Source organism: Lissotriton vulgaris, chromosome 2_1 (assembly GCF_964263255.1).
Source record: "Lissotriton vulgaris chromosome 2_1, aLisVul1.2, whole genome shotgun sequence".
NCBI lineage: Eukaryota > Metazoa > Chordata > Amphibia > Caudata > Salamandridae > Lissotriton > Lissotriton vulgaris.
Window position 1 is genome coordinate 256,712,956 of NC_141687.1, and position 15,619 is coordinate 256,728,574.

The window sequence follows — 15,619 nt, forward strand, 5'->3', positions numbered from 1 at the left end:
ACTATTGTTGCTCGTGTGACATCTGTAATACATGACATCTCTTTATAGTGTCTCGGTTCCCAGCATGACTTCTAGTCCTTCAACAGAGGTTCTCAGATACACATGAAGGTGCTCAGAGAGCAGGAAGCCAAACTCTACATTGGCGAAAGAAAGAAATTAGGTTGGTTTCAGTCCAGGTTGCCCATGTTAAGTAAGTTAAAGCTGAAGTCAAAGGACAGGTCAAAGAAAAGGCATAAGAAACAACCCTAACTCATCGATGTTCAGACCCTCCAGCTTCAGGGAGCGATCACACAGCCAGCATTTGAGGAACCCCACTCTGGGTTCTTCTTCCTCCAATGCCGACTATGGAGCTGCTGTGGTCCATGTTCCTGGGCCATTGTTGACTCTGCAGCAATTTTCGGCGCTTATGAAGGCTATACTGTAGATCATTAGCTATACTCAGTCTGTCTCTGGCCCCATGGACCTCTCAATACTCCTCCAGACCTTCCACTTGTGGGCCTGCCCTAGCAGGGGCGGAATCTGAGCAAAGTCAGCCTATTACACCACCAGTGCCAGGCTGTGCTTCACTCCTCTGTCGCCGGCTCCAATGATGTTCTCACATCTGACTTTGGTGCCTGCCCTGGACCTCGATCACTCTTCAGCGAGAGACTACATGTGTCACTACACCATCACAAAAGCACACCCAAAAGTTTCTTCTGGTTTCCTTTTCTCAGCAACAGTATTTCTGGAGAATGAAAGCGGTTTTTGGTTCAAATTCAAATGGATGTTGAAGGCCTTAAGCCACTCTAACATAATGATGAAGGCAAAGAGGAGCAGAATAATTGCTTTCTCCTCATTTGGTCATGTCTGTCTGTACCTTGATTTACAAAATGCGAATGGATATCACAAAATGCCAGTGTCCATCACAGTGCATTAACCATCCACAGCATAGCTACCTGACCTCTTACTCATTGACTTTTTGCTTGTCTTGACCATGTACACTGCTCCACTGCCTTTTGGCTAGGTTTGCGATATAGAAATACCTTATGCATACATGCAATGGCTTTGATACATCGGCTGAATTCCCTTGAGATTCACCTTTAATTCATCTGACCAAGGAAAGTACCTATTTTGCTCTTGTGGTTCACAGGGCAGTAGAGGTACTGGGCTTACCACTGCAGACTGAGTAGAACAATCCTAATATTTTGACATATACATCAACCCTGAGCTTCCGCTTCAGAACCTCTGTTGCAGCTTAGTTAGTCTTTAGTTGACCCAAGTATGTCAACAGTTCAAAACAATTTTCTGCCCCGCAATTATCTCTCCATTGCTGTATGCCATAGGCCAGTGCCTAGGGACCCCAAATCCTTGACAACACATCCTACATGATCTGAGATCAATGTAACATATTTTCCATCTGCTACACCAGACAGATAGTCCAAACATATTGATGCCATGGGCAAGAGAGTTTTCTCCTCAGGCAGTCTTGTTCAGTGGTCTTTGATCACTTTTTGCCCTCTTGTCTGCTATTGCCATACAACTAGGGATATTGGGAGTGTTGTTTTGCCCATGCTGACGGAGAACTTGCATAACTCCTTTGCTCAAACTGTTCACAATGAATGGGCAGATCTTACATTCTTGCCAGTGCCGTGGGAACAAGCATCATCATCATCTACTGGTGGTTTTCCAGAAGCTAGCAACCAATGATAAAATATGCTGTACAGACACTTGGCCTGCCCTCCACGCCTTTTGCAAGCATGACTCACTGGATGCATCTTATCCGAAAGATCCAGGTTTTGACCAGGGAGTCTTTTGTGGCATATTCTGTTTCCACCTCTGTGCCTATTCGGGGATGTGTAATTAGGTCTTCAGTAAGTCAAGAAAGAAGATAGCATGAGAAATAGCATAAGAGAACATAGTGACTCCAGTACACTTAATGCTGCTCTCATTGCTTCACAAGACCACCCAGCTGTACTCTTCCGAAGCATATGCCGTGCTCCAAATTTACATGCAAAAGAAACACGGGGTAACTGGGTTGGGATGGTTGGTGATGCACAGGTACTTTGTTGGACAGTGCCCGAGGAGTGGGTGCTTTGTCAGGGTCCCTCTTCAAAATCTGAAAATGCCCGATTTTTTTTTTAGAGTATTTGTTTCTGATCCTGATTGCAATGCAGGCATTCCTAACCTACTGTGAAGTACAAAGAGCAGTCCCAAGACAAGAGTACAATAGTGACGGTGACAGAAATCTGTCCATTTTCCACTTAAGTAACTTAAAACAAGTGTTTACCTGTTCCTGCTTGGCAAAATCTTTGAAGAAGTACAATTTCAAGATGTAGTTAGTATTTGATCATTGAAGGTATACGTTCTCTTCTGTCATGCTGCTTCTTGTACACTTGTTGCAGCCCTTGAGCCTACACTTGATTACAGTAACATTTGAATGCTCATTTTAGGCGATTGAGCGATTTTTTTTTAACTAAGACTGTGAACGACATCCTCTCTGATAGTCTGTGTGGGGTGGTAGGCTATTTTGTGTGGTTTTTTTTTGGTGTAGGTGAGATGGTTTACCTCACATCTTTCTTGTTTTTTTCTCTTCAGACTCTTACTTTCTTTTTCGTGTTGCTTTAGTTGTTGATTTCCCTACTTTGTTCAGTAACTAGCCAGTCTTGTGATGGTACCCACTTTGAAGTTGTACCGAATAGTTAAAATTAGCAGTGTTAAGACTATATAAATCCACTGTAATTAGCATACATATTTCCCTGCATATGAAAGAATATTGTTGACTAATTGCTGGGTGGATTGTTTTGTTCTTGTATGGATGGGACTAACATGGATGTCTTAGCTTTGTTTGTATCACAGTAATACTAATCAAGTCATAAAGACAACGGCACCAGCAGGCATGGCCTAATACAAGTGTATTCCTCTCTTTGCAGATTGGCATGGTGGCCTGGAAAATGACCCTGAAGAGCCCTGAATATTCAGATGGCCGAGACATTGTGGTTATTGGCAATGACATCACTTACAGAATTGGTTCTTTCGGTCCTCAGGAAGACTTGCTTTTTCTCAGAGCTTCTGAGCTGGCCCGCTCAGAGGGGATCCCACGAATTTACGTGGCCGCCAATAGTGGAGCAAGGATTGGGTTGGCTGAAGAGATCCGCCACATGTTTCATGTTGCTTGGGAAGACTCTGCTGACCCTTATAAAGTGAGGACGTGTTCTGTGTTTTCATCTATTGCCAAGATTCTTTTCTTGCTTGTGCTTTTGAGGGGTTGAGAGGATACACTTAAAAATGTTGATGGATTTAGAGGAATGGGTACTGAATTCAGTCACATGCCGCCTGTATTATAAGCAGCAGAAAGGAAGAGGTCCTGCACAAGTACCTATATTTGCCCCAAAACCTTTATGCACGGACTGTCTTAAGTAAATGAAAAGTTTATTCAGGTTACATGGACATTTCCTATTGGGTGTAATTCTGTTGCTCAGGAAAGTAAAGTTTAGTGTGATAGATCACTGGAATGTGAAGCTATGTATCTACCCCCAGGTCAGGTCCAGATTGGGCAGCAGCAATGCCACCATCTCCGAGCATACCCTGCCAAAATGCACCATCTCTTTTGGCAAAAATCCAGGTTTGGTGGAAATGAAGGCTAGTGAAATTCCATGCTACATTAAGCTACTCTGTTGCCGAGACAACCATCACAGGTGTCCGCCTGACACTTGCCATAACAAGATCACCACCTCATTTGAGAGGAACTATTGGGTATTGACAGAGATGGGAAAGTTCTGAATGCAGAAAGGAAACAAGCGCCTCTGTTTTTAAGTTTGATCTGCAAACACTGTGTCCTGGGACCTTATAGTCTAATGAAAGATAGTTACCTAATAATAGCATTGTGAAGGCAAACCCATATTACATCCATTGTCATTCTCTTGTCAATCTTCAAATTTGGTCTTCGGTTGGTGCTATATGGCTGCTGCTGTACTACATCTTCAAATACTATATGATTTCCTCTCTCATTTTAATCTGTTGTAGCCACTTGTAAAGGTTGTCCAACATCATTCCTAAAATAAGAGTTACATAATTGGCAGGTCTTTAAACGGAGTGTTATACATGGTTAGGGACTTTCTTGTGTCTAGTGCACAGTTTAAAGACCTGCATTTGCTGCTCTGCTACCTACACTGCTTTACATTGTCCTGACCTTCATTGACTTGGGAGGAGGTACGCATATGTGACACAACTTAAATAGCCAGCAGACTCGCAACCTTAGATAAGACTTTATGCTGAACTACTGCCTCTTCCAAATGACCAACAAATACCAACATTGTAAATGCGGGAAAGCCCACAAGCAAGACATGGAAGTCAGCAAAGTTGAAATACACCAGTTATTCACCTAATCGAAAGGTAAAAGTGGATCCTTCTAAAAAATGAAAGGTATTTCTTGGATAAATTGCAGGATTTGTGAAGGACAATATCTGCTTTTGTGGTGCCTCTTTATCACAGGCTTTTTCCTTGTGCATATGAAGCAGTTTTACTTAAGTTGTTGTAGGTTGAACATTAATTTCTAAATGTATGATGAAGTTCGTCTTCCTGCCATGAGTCTCTGGGTAAAACCTGGACCCGATATTTTAGAGCTAAAAGATCCTGGCAATAACACTCACCACTTAGGTAATTTCTTTGGTTTGTTGGTCTGTAAAGTCCTGAAAGTCATTGCCATCTACGCCTTTATGTCTCTGTTTGCTGTGGGACAAAAACCTGCTGATATGTCCTGAAAAGGGATAGTCTCAGAGTGTACTTAAACTATTTCAGCATCCCTTTCTCGTGCCATCTAATGTCCCTGCATTTAGCTAAAGAGAGACAGTTGAAAAATCGGCTACATTTGCACTATTTATAGCACGATTTGTTTAAGATGTGTTTTGTGCTTTCCATTGGGTACAACAGCTGCAATCTTGCACGGACTCCTTCATTCTATTATTTTACTTGTTTTCCTTGAATATATTTGTCGTTTTCACAAAATTGTGATAATATTGCATCTGCCCGTCCCAACTACTTTGTGACTATTGCCACTTTACTGCCAGACTGAAAATATTCTGTTTGTGACGTGGGAAGCTTAGTCATTATGATGAAAATGACAGATTTTGTGTTCTCTAGGGATTCAAGTACTTGTATTTGACACCGCAAGACTACAAGAAAGTCAGTGCTCTGAATTCGGTCCACTGTGAGCACGTGGAGGATGAAGGAGAATCCAGGTACGTCTCTACAACCGGAACAACACATTTGACCATTTGAAGTGTTCTAAGCGTGGCACTTAAGATGGAGACCATTTTTGTTCGATAAATCTCAAATTCAGTATTAGTTTGCAACTTAAAGTGTGGGTGGATTGACAGTTTTAGATCTTTCATCCCTTTCATACTTACTGAACCACAATGTTCACTCTCAGTTCCTTGCTTCAGTTTTTGTTCTGTAGCATCAAATATTTGAAAAAAGTATGGCACTACCCAAACATTTGAAACTATCAAAGTAAGATCTGACATCTTATCTGTTAAATAAACGTACATTTTCCATAAAATTGTTTCTTAAAATAAAACGGATTTCCGTTAAATACTCTCTCTTATGATTAGTGGGTCAGGTCACTCTGTATGTTGGACAGCTCTCACCTATATTGCAACGCTTTATCCTACTGGTACCTCCAATGCATTTCAAGATTGACGCATATCTCAGAAAGCACTTATGGTAATTTTATTGGTTTCTGGCAAATGAGAAACCTCTGAAGCAGTTGCCATTCGTCAAGAAGCATATTAGCAACCTTTATTCTCTGTTTACATGTACTTTAATACCAGTAGAGTGATTTGGGGGAGTTCCTCTATGAGCGCCATTCTTGATTTGTTTGCTCATACTTTTGGCTCCTTTATAGTTTAACTCATCGCTTTAACACTTGATTTGAACTCTGAAATCAGAATCATTTTCTCACTCTTTTCAGTATGAGACATCTGACATCTATTTTTCCCGTCATATATCAGAGTCTCGGTGATGTGAGTGGAATAAGGAGGAAAAAAATGCCAGATTGAATGCATACATTAATGTCAACCACTGATAATGACTCTCAGCCTCATTCTAGTCCATAGTTTCTTTGCTTTTGGCTCACAGTGCCAATATAAATAGGGGCAAACCATATGCACATCAACCTTTGTCCTAGTTCAGTAGGAGCTGTCCTCCAAACCGAACGGCTATGCTAGAAGTGAGTTCCTCTCTTGCTGTGTTGTAGGGACCCAAGCTGCTCCTCTCTGATGAAACTCAACAAGGCTGAAAAATGTGTGTGGAGTTGCTTGTTTTCCATTCAGAGGGGATGTGGCTTTGTAGTTCATATGGGACTATTCCTATTGGAGCAGAACCAAAGCCACTGTGCTTGTCTTTGGCCACCTTCTGTAATGGCACAGACGCACATGATATTCACCAGTAGTTCAGATGAATACAAGCATTCCATCCACAGCTTTTCTGCTGAGTAAAATGACCAGAGGGTGCACAAGTCTACATAATATACAGAATTTATACACTCGCAGGTTCTGAAAAGCTTCGCCACCTGTTTCAATCCCAAGCCCTGAGCCTCTCTGTGTGGACCAGCTGGTATGAAGGCTATCACTTTGCTTGAAAAGCAAGTAGCAGGAACAGTTCCAACATATTAAAGGTATAATGGTACTGATTACCATACTTTCTAGTAAGAAAAGAGTGGCCTAGAGCAGTTCAGGGGCACCCTGGGCTTGAAAACCGCAAACAAAAAGGTAAAGAAGTAGTCTAAATGATGGCTTTAAGTTCGATATACCCGATACACCGACCGAGGAGCTCCAAAGGACCAGGAAGATGCATCTTTTCACTTTCTCAAAATATCTGGTTGGAGTCCGGCCTGTTTAAAATTGTGTATTGGGGAGGGTTGTATACAATGATAACACTAAGCATAAACGGAGTGCTCTCCCTCTCACCATGGACGGGTTGGAACTATAGGAAACAGGGAGCACGGGTTAGTCCTGGCCCTGCGTTTGTGGGATACACATTCTTAATGTGTATCTGTAAAGGAACAAAGTAACGCAGTGTTTTTCATACTTTATATCCCTAGAATAATTTCTTCTCTGTAGTTTTTTTATTTTTACAAAAATATGTGAATCTGATTATTAAGTGTTCAAAAATAGTGACAACACTCCTTCGCTGTGGTTTAAATAGCGAACATCAGTAGTGCCTAAAAATAAAGGCAATGGCACAGTTGTTTTTGTAACGCAATTAAGGGCTTTACAATAAAAGGCTCTCTTAGGTGTAGTCCAGAGAGGGGGCCTTTTGAGAGTCAAAGAGAGTATTTTTTTCAGAGGAAACATCCATTCATTTTGACCTTCTTAGTTCTCTGTATTTATTGAATCTGTGTAATAAATCCTCCTTTGAATCATCTATGCTGTGAGTTATGCTCCATGGGACTATTTCAACGTTGTACTCGTGAATGGGAGTCCAGGGATCTGTGATCAAAGTGTAATTCTGTTCGGAGTTTCAAGGCGGAATTTTCATATAAGGAGCCGTAAAAAGTCCAGAAAAGGTTTAGGTTTTGATGCTAAGGACTAAAAAATAAAAATAGGAAGTTTTTGCAAGAATTAGATTCGGTGGAAGTGGGTACTACAATTGATCTTACCTATGGTAGGTGAATGAATCCCAGAGAAAATGTAACAAGAAACTGACAATTATATAAAGTATATATAAACACAAGAAATATAATACGTTAGTCGAAGTGTTCTCTAATAAAATGATAATTCCTGAATTCCTGCTGAGTAGCTCATCATCTCTGAGCCTACCTATCCCCCAGTAGGCAGGTGTTCCTGCCTGATCCATGTCCCCTAAGTAATCCATCCTGGTGTCCATATATAACGTTGCGGCCATTGTGCAGCCGCAAAAGCTCCTGCTGCACCCTGTATGAACTCTCTATATGGTTGACACAGTGTCCAAATGGATCACCTTTATATTCACTTCCTTTGTTTCAGCTGGATGTTTGACAATGGCCTCAAATGTGTCTTCCATTGCAGTCACCTCTTCTCGGTATTTCTGGACATGTGCTGCAATTCTGCAGGGTAACCAGTATCTGCCTCCCACTTATGTTCCATGGTGTAGCTTTTTGAGTGTGGTATGGAGTGCTCTGTGAGGGGCGCTGGTTCCCCACCTATCTTGAGAAACCACTCTCTTCCCTCTAGTCGAGCACGTCTTCATTCCACTATTCCCTGCCCATAGATCTAAACTTCGTGTGTTTGGGATTGTGGCACCATGCCTCAGTAGTGAGTATTGCACTTTTCATGCTTCCTCGAATTTCATTCCTCGCTTCAAACCGGAGAGTAGGAACGATTCCTGTGTTGATGGGCCATTTGTCTTGAGCGCCTCAGTCCCTAGCTAATTCAGGAGGTCCCTGAAGATGGAGCCAACCCCAAGTTCTGAGGATCCAAGTCCTTCCACCTCGGATGCTGGTTCGTTCTGTCCCCATTCTTTTAATTACTAGCTGTTCCTATACTTCTGGGTTTCCTCTTCCATATATATTGGGAATACAATTTCCAGTCATGTATATGTTTGACTTTTTTGTATTGAAACTCATTGTGGAGAAATAAATATTTTCTACTTTTAATCCTACTTATCCATCATGTGTATCCTCATTTCATTTACAAATAGGCCTCTGGCCTCCCTGACACAACTCTAAAAATGTTCAGGGAAGGATTGATTAAGATTAAGACCTGTGCTGTTAAAATTAACTGACCTGGGCTCTCTAGAGGAGCCTCCAACCTTAAAGTGACAGTGTCATTCCTCTCTGAAACTGCTGCCCCTCTAATACCCTCTAATCAATGTTTCCTTTTAAAGGAACAAATGTGAAGGGTATTGTCGCGTGGCTGATTGCTAAGCTTTATTTTTTATTTCTCTGTTGGATAATGTAAAAAGACAGTAAATATTGCCTTTAATAGACATTAGTTTAAATTGGTTTTCGAGAAATAGACATTTATCTTTGTAAAAACTGCACATTGTCAGAGGTATTCGATGTTGATGAATTCAATTAACCATGTCCATGATAAAGAACCAGGACTATGACTACGGAATTACCCAAGAATCACCACAGAGCAAATTGCTTTCCATGTTGCCATTATTCTCACATGTGCTTCTTATCTGATCTACTTACATACTCTTGCCTTCCTCAACGTACTATCATTCATGATCCAGGCCACACTGGGATCTGATGCTCCATTTCATCAACAGGTATAAAATTACAGACATCATTGGCAAGGAAGAAGGGATCGGAGTGGAAAACCTCAGGGGATCAGGGATGATTGCTGGAGAATCCTCGCTGGCCTACGACGAAATCATCACCATAAATTTGGTATTCACAAACCACTGCACTTCTAATTAAAAGCCAATTGTTTATAGGGGCGTATGTGAGGCTTAGACAAGTGATGAGTTTAAAAGAAGCATGTGTGGCATAAGGGCTATGGAAGAAATGTTATCTCTGTGTGACGTTTAATCTTAGAAAGAATGTGCTTAAGAGAGAACTGTGGTTTGAGCGATGGAGATGTGGTCTAAGCAAGAATGTTGGTTCAGTCAAGATTTGTACTATCCAGAGGAGACGTTGGTGATCTAAAGAAAAGACATGGTGGAAAGCCTGGTGCTGTGATCTACATTTGGAATATGGTTTGTGCAGGACCCGTGGTCAGGGAAGAAGTTGTGGGCTAGGATGTTTTAACAGGGAGTTTACAGGAGAGAAGTGAGGAATAGAAAAGAGGTGTGATCCAGGGAGAAGCGGTTATGTAAGTTGTCTTCCAGAGGGTGTGTAAATCCAGAGAAGTGTGCGGCTTTGAATGAAGTTGCGTGGTCTTGAGAGTGGTGGTGTACTTCTGTAGGCTGTCAGTTTTAGAGGAAGATCTAGGCTATGGGTCCGTAGTGTTTAGAGTGCAGGTGTGGTTTTGCAAGATGATCTACAAGAAATGGAAGGTGTGGTGTAGAGTGGGTTTGATGCATGAAGCATATGTAGTCTAATGAAGAGCTGTGATTTAAAGGTTGGCGATGTTTTTGGAGCAGACATGAGTTTTCAACTAGGGGTAGCTTTGCTGCTTCAGTAATTTCTTCGATGAGGTCAACGGTGATGTGATGTGATGTGATGTGATCTTATTAATTTCATTTGTGATATTGTTTTTTATATGTGTTAGGTAGTGTGCATTCTAAATGTCAAAGTCAGAATATCGATGGTACTAAATATCGAGGACAAAATATCGCTAGAAAATATTGACAGGCAAGTAAATCTAGATGTTCTGTACCTAACTCCATATGTATGTAAATATGCCGTACATATATCTTGGAAATGTACGTAGATGGGAGTTCAGAGTAGTAAATCCATACTTCGACCTTTCAGTATTTTGTCTGTCAATATCCTGACCTCTGTGTTCATGTATGTTGATATTCTTAAAGTCGATATTCAGTAGTACAATTGTGTGGGGTCATGAATAGTCATCAGAACGGAGCTATGGTTGCCTAGCTCTCCATAAATGTTGAATTTCATGGGATTGTATGTTTTTAGTTGTCACCGTAACATTTCCTTTACTGACGTTTTTCATGGAGTCGTGTATATTTTTTTATACTGAACTTTATGCGGTTATGTATATTTTTTAAGTAGGCATAACTTCCCTTTAACGTATTTTTTTATATATATATATATATATATATATATATATATATATATATATATATATATATATATATATATATATATATATATATATATATATATATTTTATGTGCATGTAGATACAGTTATCACGGATTAGAAGTCCACTAGAAAGCAATTTTTCTTTACTCTAATAAACATGGCTTCACAATTGTTTGCAAAACAAATATGCATACAGATGTTTGATCCTGTAAATGTATATGGATCTCACCGTTCCTTTGTTTTTATAGGTAACATGCCGGGCTATTGGAATTGGAGCCTATCTCGTCAGGTTGGGACAGCGGACGATCCAGGTGGAAAATTCGCACATTATCCTGACAGGAGCTGGAGCCCTGAATAAAGTGAGTGGCTTAAGACTAATTTTGCGAATTAGACACATGTGCATGTCTTTTTTCCTTAGGAGAATCTATCACTTTGCGAGTGTACCAGTTACTGTTACTGACACCCCTGCAGAGTGAGCAGGTCCTGTGGTTAAAACCCCTATGGGCAAATGTACTAAGGAGGAGCGTGCAGCTGTTCACCATGGCTAAAAAACACATTGACAAAGCAGTAGACCTCACATAGGTTAGACCTATTGCTTTGCTAATGCTTATATTTCTGTCCGTAGGGGGCAAGCAACAACGGGGGAGTGGTTCAGGATGGGCGAGGCAAGCAACAACAGGTGGAGGGGGCGGGGATTCGGGACATGCAACAACAGGGGACAGGGGATGGGGACAGGGAAAGCTGCAACAGGAGTGGAATGTTAGGGGAACAGGGGAAGCAACGACAGAGCAGTGGGGCAGGAGAGCAGGACGTGGGGAAATGGGATGCAAACACATGCACTCTTATTGAGTGCTGCAAGTTGAATAAAAAAGTGGCCTGGGCCCGAAAGCGAGCAGTGGAAGGGCAGCCATTAAGAAAGGAAGCAGTACTTGTGCCATACTCCGGGGGAGGGAGAAACACAAGAAGAGGAAGTGAAACCGGTATGTGCTTATCGAACAGGATCCAGCAAATAAGAGTGACGATGAAGCCAACAAATGCTAAGCAATGGGCAGGCCCTAAGCCTCCTTTAAGCTAATGAAATGAATTGCAAACTGTCTCAGGCGACTCCTAATAAGAAAATAAGAAATGAGCAGGACAATAAAACTAACTAATGGTAAGCAATGTGCATGCTTTCATCCCACTGAGGCTTTTTGGTATGGTGTACAGGAGGTAATTTCTATGCTTTTTATGAGTCTCTGCTATTTTCTTCCAATACAACAGGCCATTGTTTTAATCTGAGAATTCAAGTTTTATATTAAAGCATATTTGGAATAGTATGGTATGGTATTAACTGTCATTGTATGATAGGGTATGGCCTATCATCATTTAGTATGGTGCAGTATACTATAGCCTGTCATTCTACAAAATGGTATGGTACGTCATTGTATGGTATGGAATGGCCTCATTGTTTAGTATGGTATGGTATAGTATGTCTTCTTATTATATATTATAGTATATTATAGTATGGTATGGCATCTTTTTTATAGTATGGTATGAGATGGCATGGTATGATTTGTCATTGTGTAATGTTTTATGCCATAGGCTTTAATTGTATAGTATGCTATGGAATGGCCTGTCGTTGTATAGTATCATACAGTATGGGATGGCCTGTCATTGAATAGAATGGTATGTTATGACCTGTCATGGTATGGCATGTCAATGTATTGTATGGCCTGTCACTTTTTAGGCATTACATTGGTAGTATAGTATAGTGTGGCCTGTCATTTTATGGTATGGCTTGTCTTTATGGTATAGTTTGGCCTTTCATTGAACAGTATGGTATGGTCATAGTATAGCATTGTGTGACCTGTCATTGTGTAGTATGGTAAGGCCTGGTATTGTTTAGTATAGTATATAATGGCTTGACATGGTATAGTATGGTATAGCCTGTCTTTGTATAGCATGGAATGCTGTGTCCTGTCAGTTTGTAGTATGTTAGGTATTGTATTGTATTGGCTGGCCTGTTATTGTATGGTATTGTATGATATGGTATGGCATAGTATCGGTTGCCACAATATTGTATGGTATGGTATGGCCTGTCATTGTATTGTGTGGAATTGCTTGTCATGGTATGGTATTTCATTATATAGTATTGTATGGTATGGCCTTTCATTGTATAGTATGGCCTGCCATTGTATGGTATGACTTGTCATTATATAGTATGATTTGGGATGGTCTGGCATTGTACAGTATTGTATGGCATGGTCTGTGATTGTGTGGTATGGTATGGCCTGTCATCTTTATAGCATGGTTTGGTATGGCCTCTTATATAGTATTGTATGGTATGGCCTTCATTGTATAAATGGTGTGGTATGATCTGTCGATACATAGGTTGTACTACTGAAGTAAGATCACTTTGTGCAGTGATGTCATTCTATGGAATGATGAAGTGAGGAAGAGTACATAGCACCAAAGTCCCTGCTTAGTGCCACTGTGAGTTCACTCACTGTGCTAAGTGCTGAATTGAAGTAGGGCGCTTTGTGCATTAATGAGGAGAGGGAGCTCTGTGAAGTGTTGTTGTGGGAGCTCTCTGTGCTCCGTTGGAGTGAGGTTATACTGTGCAGTGTTGGAAGCTACTCCTAAACTTGATGCCACATTGTGAAGTGCAACAGTGATAAAAACGTGCAGTGCCACAGCCAGGGTCATTCTGTGAGACAAACATTGCAAAAGTGAGTAACTCTCACCCACGAAAGAGCTATTGGATTTGTCAATGTCTTTTAAACATGTTGTAATGACGCGCAGCTGTTGTGCAGCTTGGATGAAAGTTAGAAAAAAAGCACTATGAAGGGAGCAGCACGGAACTGTGCTGGAGGTTTCTCGAGCGATGAGGCAAGCAACAATTGGGCATGCAAGAACAATGACGAAAGGAGAAGTAAAGTACCTGCAAAGCGTGACCAGTGAAAGACACACGTTGGTGACAGAAGCTGTACTCGGGCCAATACCCTGGGGACAGCCATACGCACAAAGAGGAAGTGATGCTGGCACACCCTGACCAAAGACAAGCAAGGGCATTACAGTGACGATGAAGCCAACCAATGGCAAGTAATAGGTGGGCTTAAGACCCTTGAAAGTGAAAAGTACACAGAATGTTGTGCAAGCGACAGTGTTTGCACTGCATCAGGGGAGACCAAACAAAGACAACTCTCCTTTGCACACCATGATGTTGTGTTGGTGAATCCCTACCGAGAACCACTGGAGACACTCAGCATCTCACACAATATGGCTGTCAAGAGATGACTCCCTATCCTGGATAACCATTAACAAACCCTGCTACTGTCAAAACAGGTGATCTGTGTAGACCATCTGAAGGGTGGCAGTCAGCAGTGTAGCAATGACTGAATTCAGATTGCTAAGGAGCCTGAATGCTGTTTCGTGTAGCATTGCAGATATTGCACCCAGTGCAAGGATGACCCTGTATTTCTGTGGGAAGTGGGGTCAATGATTTTTAAGAAAAATAAATGTTCCCAGGTGTTTTGTGCAAGCTAATGATATGTAACAAATCATCAGCTTAACCTTAATCAGTGTAATCCAATGGTTTATTTTTTCGAATAAACAAAAAAAGGGGTTACTAAAATTATGCGGGAAGCCATGTTGTCAGTTAATCAGTATGGAATTTGTATTGTTTGATAAAATGGAAGGTGTATTCATGATATCCTGTGCAGACAAGGAGTCTTTAAATAAATGATCACAGTTTATTAAATGTATTCATTATTGCATACTGAACATAGTTTTAGAGGGGATCAAGCACAGTAAGGGAGTGTTGGATACTACTCGTGGTGAAACCTGCAGTAAAACTCAATGAATCCGAGTGAAAGTTCTCCTCTCTGGCAACTACTTGGCAAACAAGGGGCAGATAATCAAATAGAGCTTTTACATTGCAAGGCTAGGTATGCAATGTGTGCTGTTGAACACTCAATTGTTTCAGCCCTGAACTGTGTGGAATCCTAGTGATTATTTGAGTGTGTAAAGTCCTTTGTCAGGCTTCACCACCATACATCTCTTTTATAACGCATAATTTTAGGACGCATAATACCAGATCGGAGCGCTGTGAGTTCTGTCATTAATCCCCGCCAGCCACATTACTTTTAAAAAACGCTCTACCTGTTTAAAACTTTTGCATTTCTGTGTTGTGAAATTCACTGCGAATTCTGCACACTTTTATTCTATTTGTTGTATGTGCTTTTAAATTGATTGCTAATTTGTACACCCTCATCTCACTCTACCTTAAACTTCCTGCCATGTCTTGCTGCCTGCACCTCGGTCCACCACGGCTTTACCCGATTGCTGTGGAGGGTGCAGGCTCCCACAGGCAGCAGTAACTCTTCCATCATAGTTGGGGGCGGAGTCCCGCGACTAGGGCGGGCTCGCTGCCTATAACTCACTATGTGCTACCCGTCGCGCAGCGGGCGCGCCTAAGGCAAGCCCGTCTGCGCCCGTCCGCGCCCGACCGGGGCCAGGGGCCATGCACTCTGCCCAATCCTCCCTGCACTACTCCCGATGTAAAATGCTAGCCCTGCAGACACAGCAGGCTATTTCTCCCCTCACCAGCAATATCCTTAAGGAAAGCGATCTATTAGTTTCCAATGACGCGACTAGACCAGCCCTTACCCCCCTACCTGATCCCCCCGACAAACTAATCCCCGCAGGGATCCCTCCCCTACGTCCTCCTTTCTTCAGTCGAGTCAGCCACATAACAAATTGGATATCTGGTATCTCAACACCCGATCCAACTTGAAATCTTCATGCTATTAGACTCCCATAAACCAGACATATTATTTCTCACCGAAACATGGCTACACGACGAATCCTCCCCAGATTTATTGGCGGCTATTCCTAACGACTACTATGCGCTCCACGCCAACAGAGCAGAGGCAAAAGTGGGGAGCGGAGTGGCAGCCATAATCCGGA

General features: G+C 41.7%; 1 protein-coding gene across 7 annotated transcripts in view; it reads left to right on the forward strand.

The window, feature by feature from the left end:
• ACACA (acetyl-CoA carboxylase alpha) overlaps positions 1-15,619 on the forward strand; it is a 1,131,726-nt gene that overhangs the window by 688,027 nt on the left and 428,080 nt on the right. For all 7 annotated transcript variants that reach the window (XM_086954890.1, XM_086954892.1, XM_086954891.1 and 4 more), the window contains 4 exons: positions 2,910-3,179; positions 5,119-5,216; positions 9,232-9,352; positions 10,921-11,031. In XM_086954890.1, the coding sequence (XP_086811016.1) occupies positions 2,910-3,179; positions 5,119-5,216; positions 9,232-9,352; positions 10,921-11,031 (600 nt within the window). The remainder of the gene's footprint in view (positions 1-2,909; positions 3,180-5,118; positions 5,217-9,231; positions 9,353-10,920; positions 11,032-15,619) is intronic.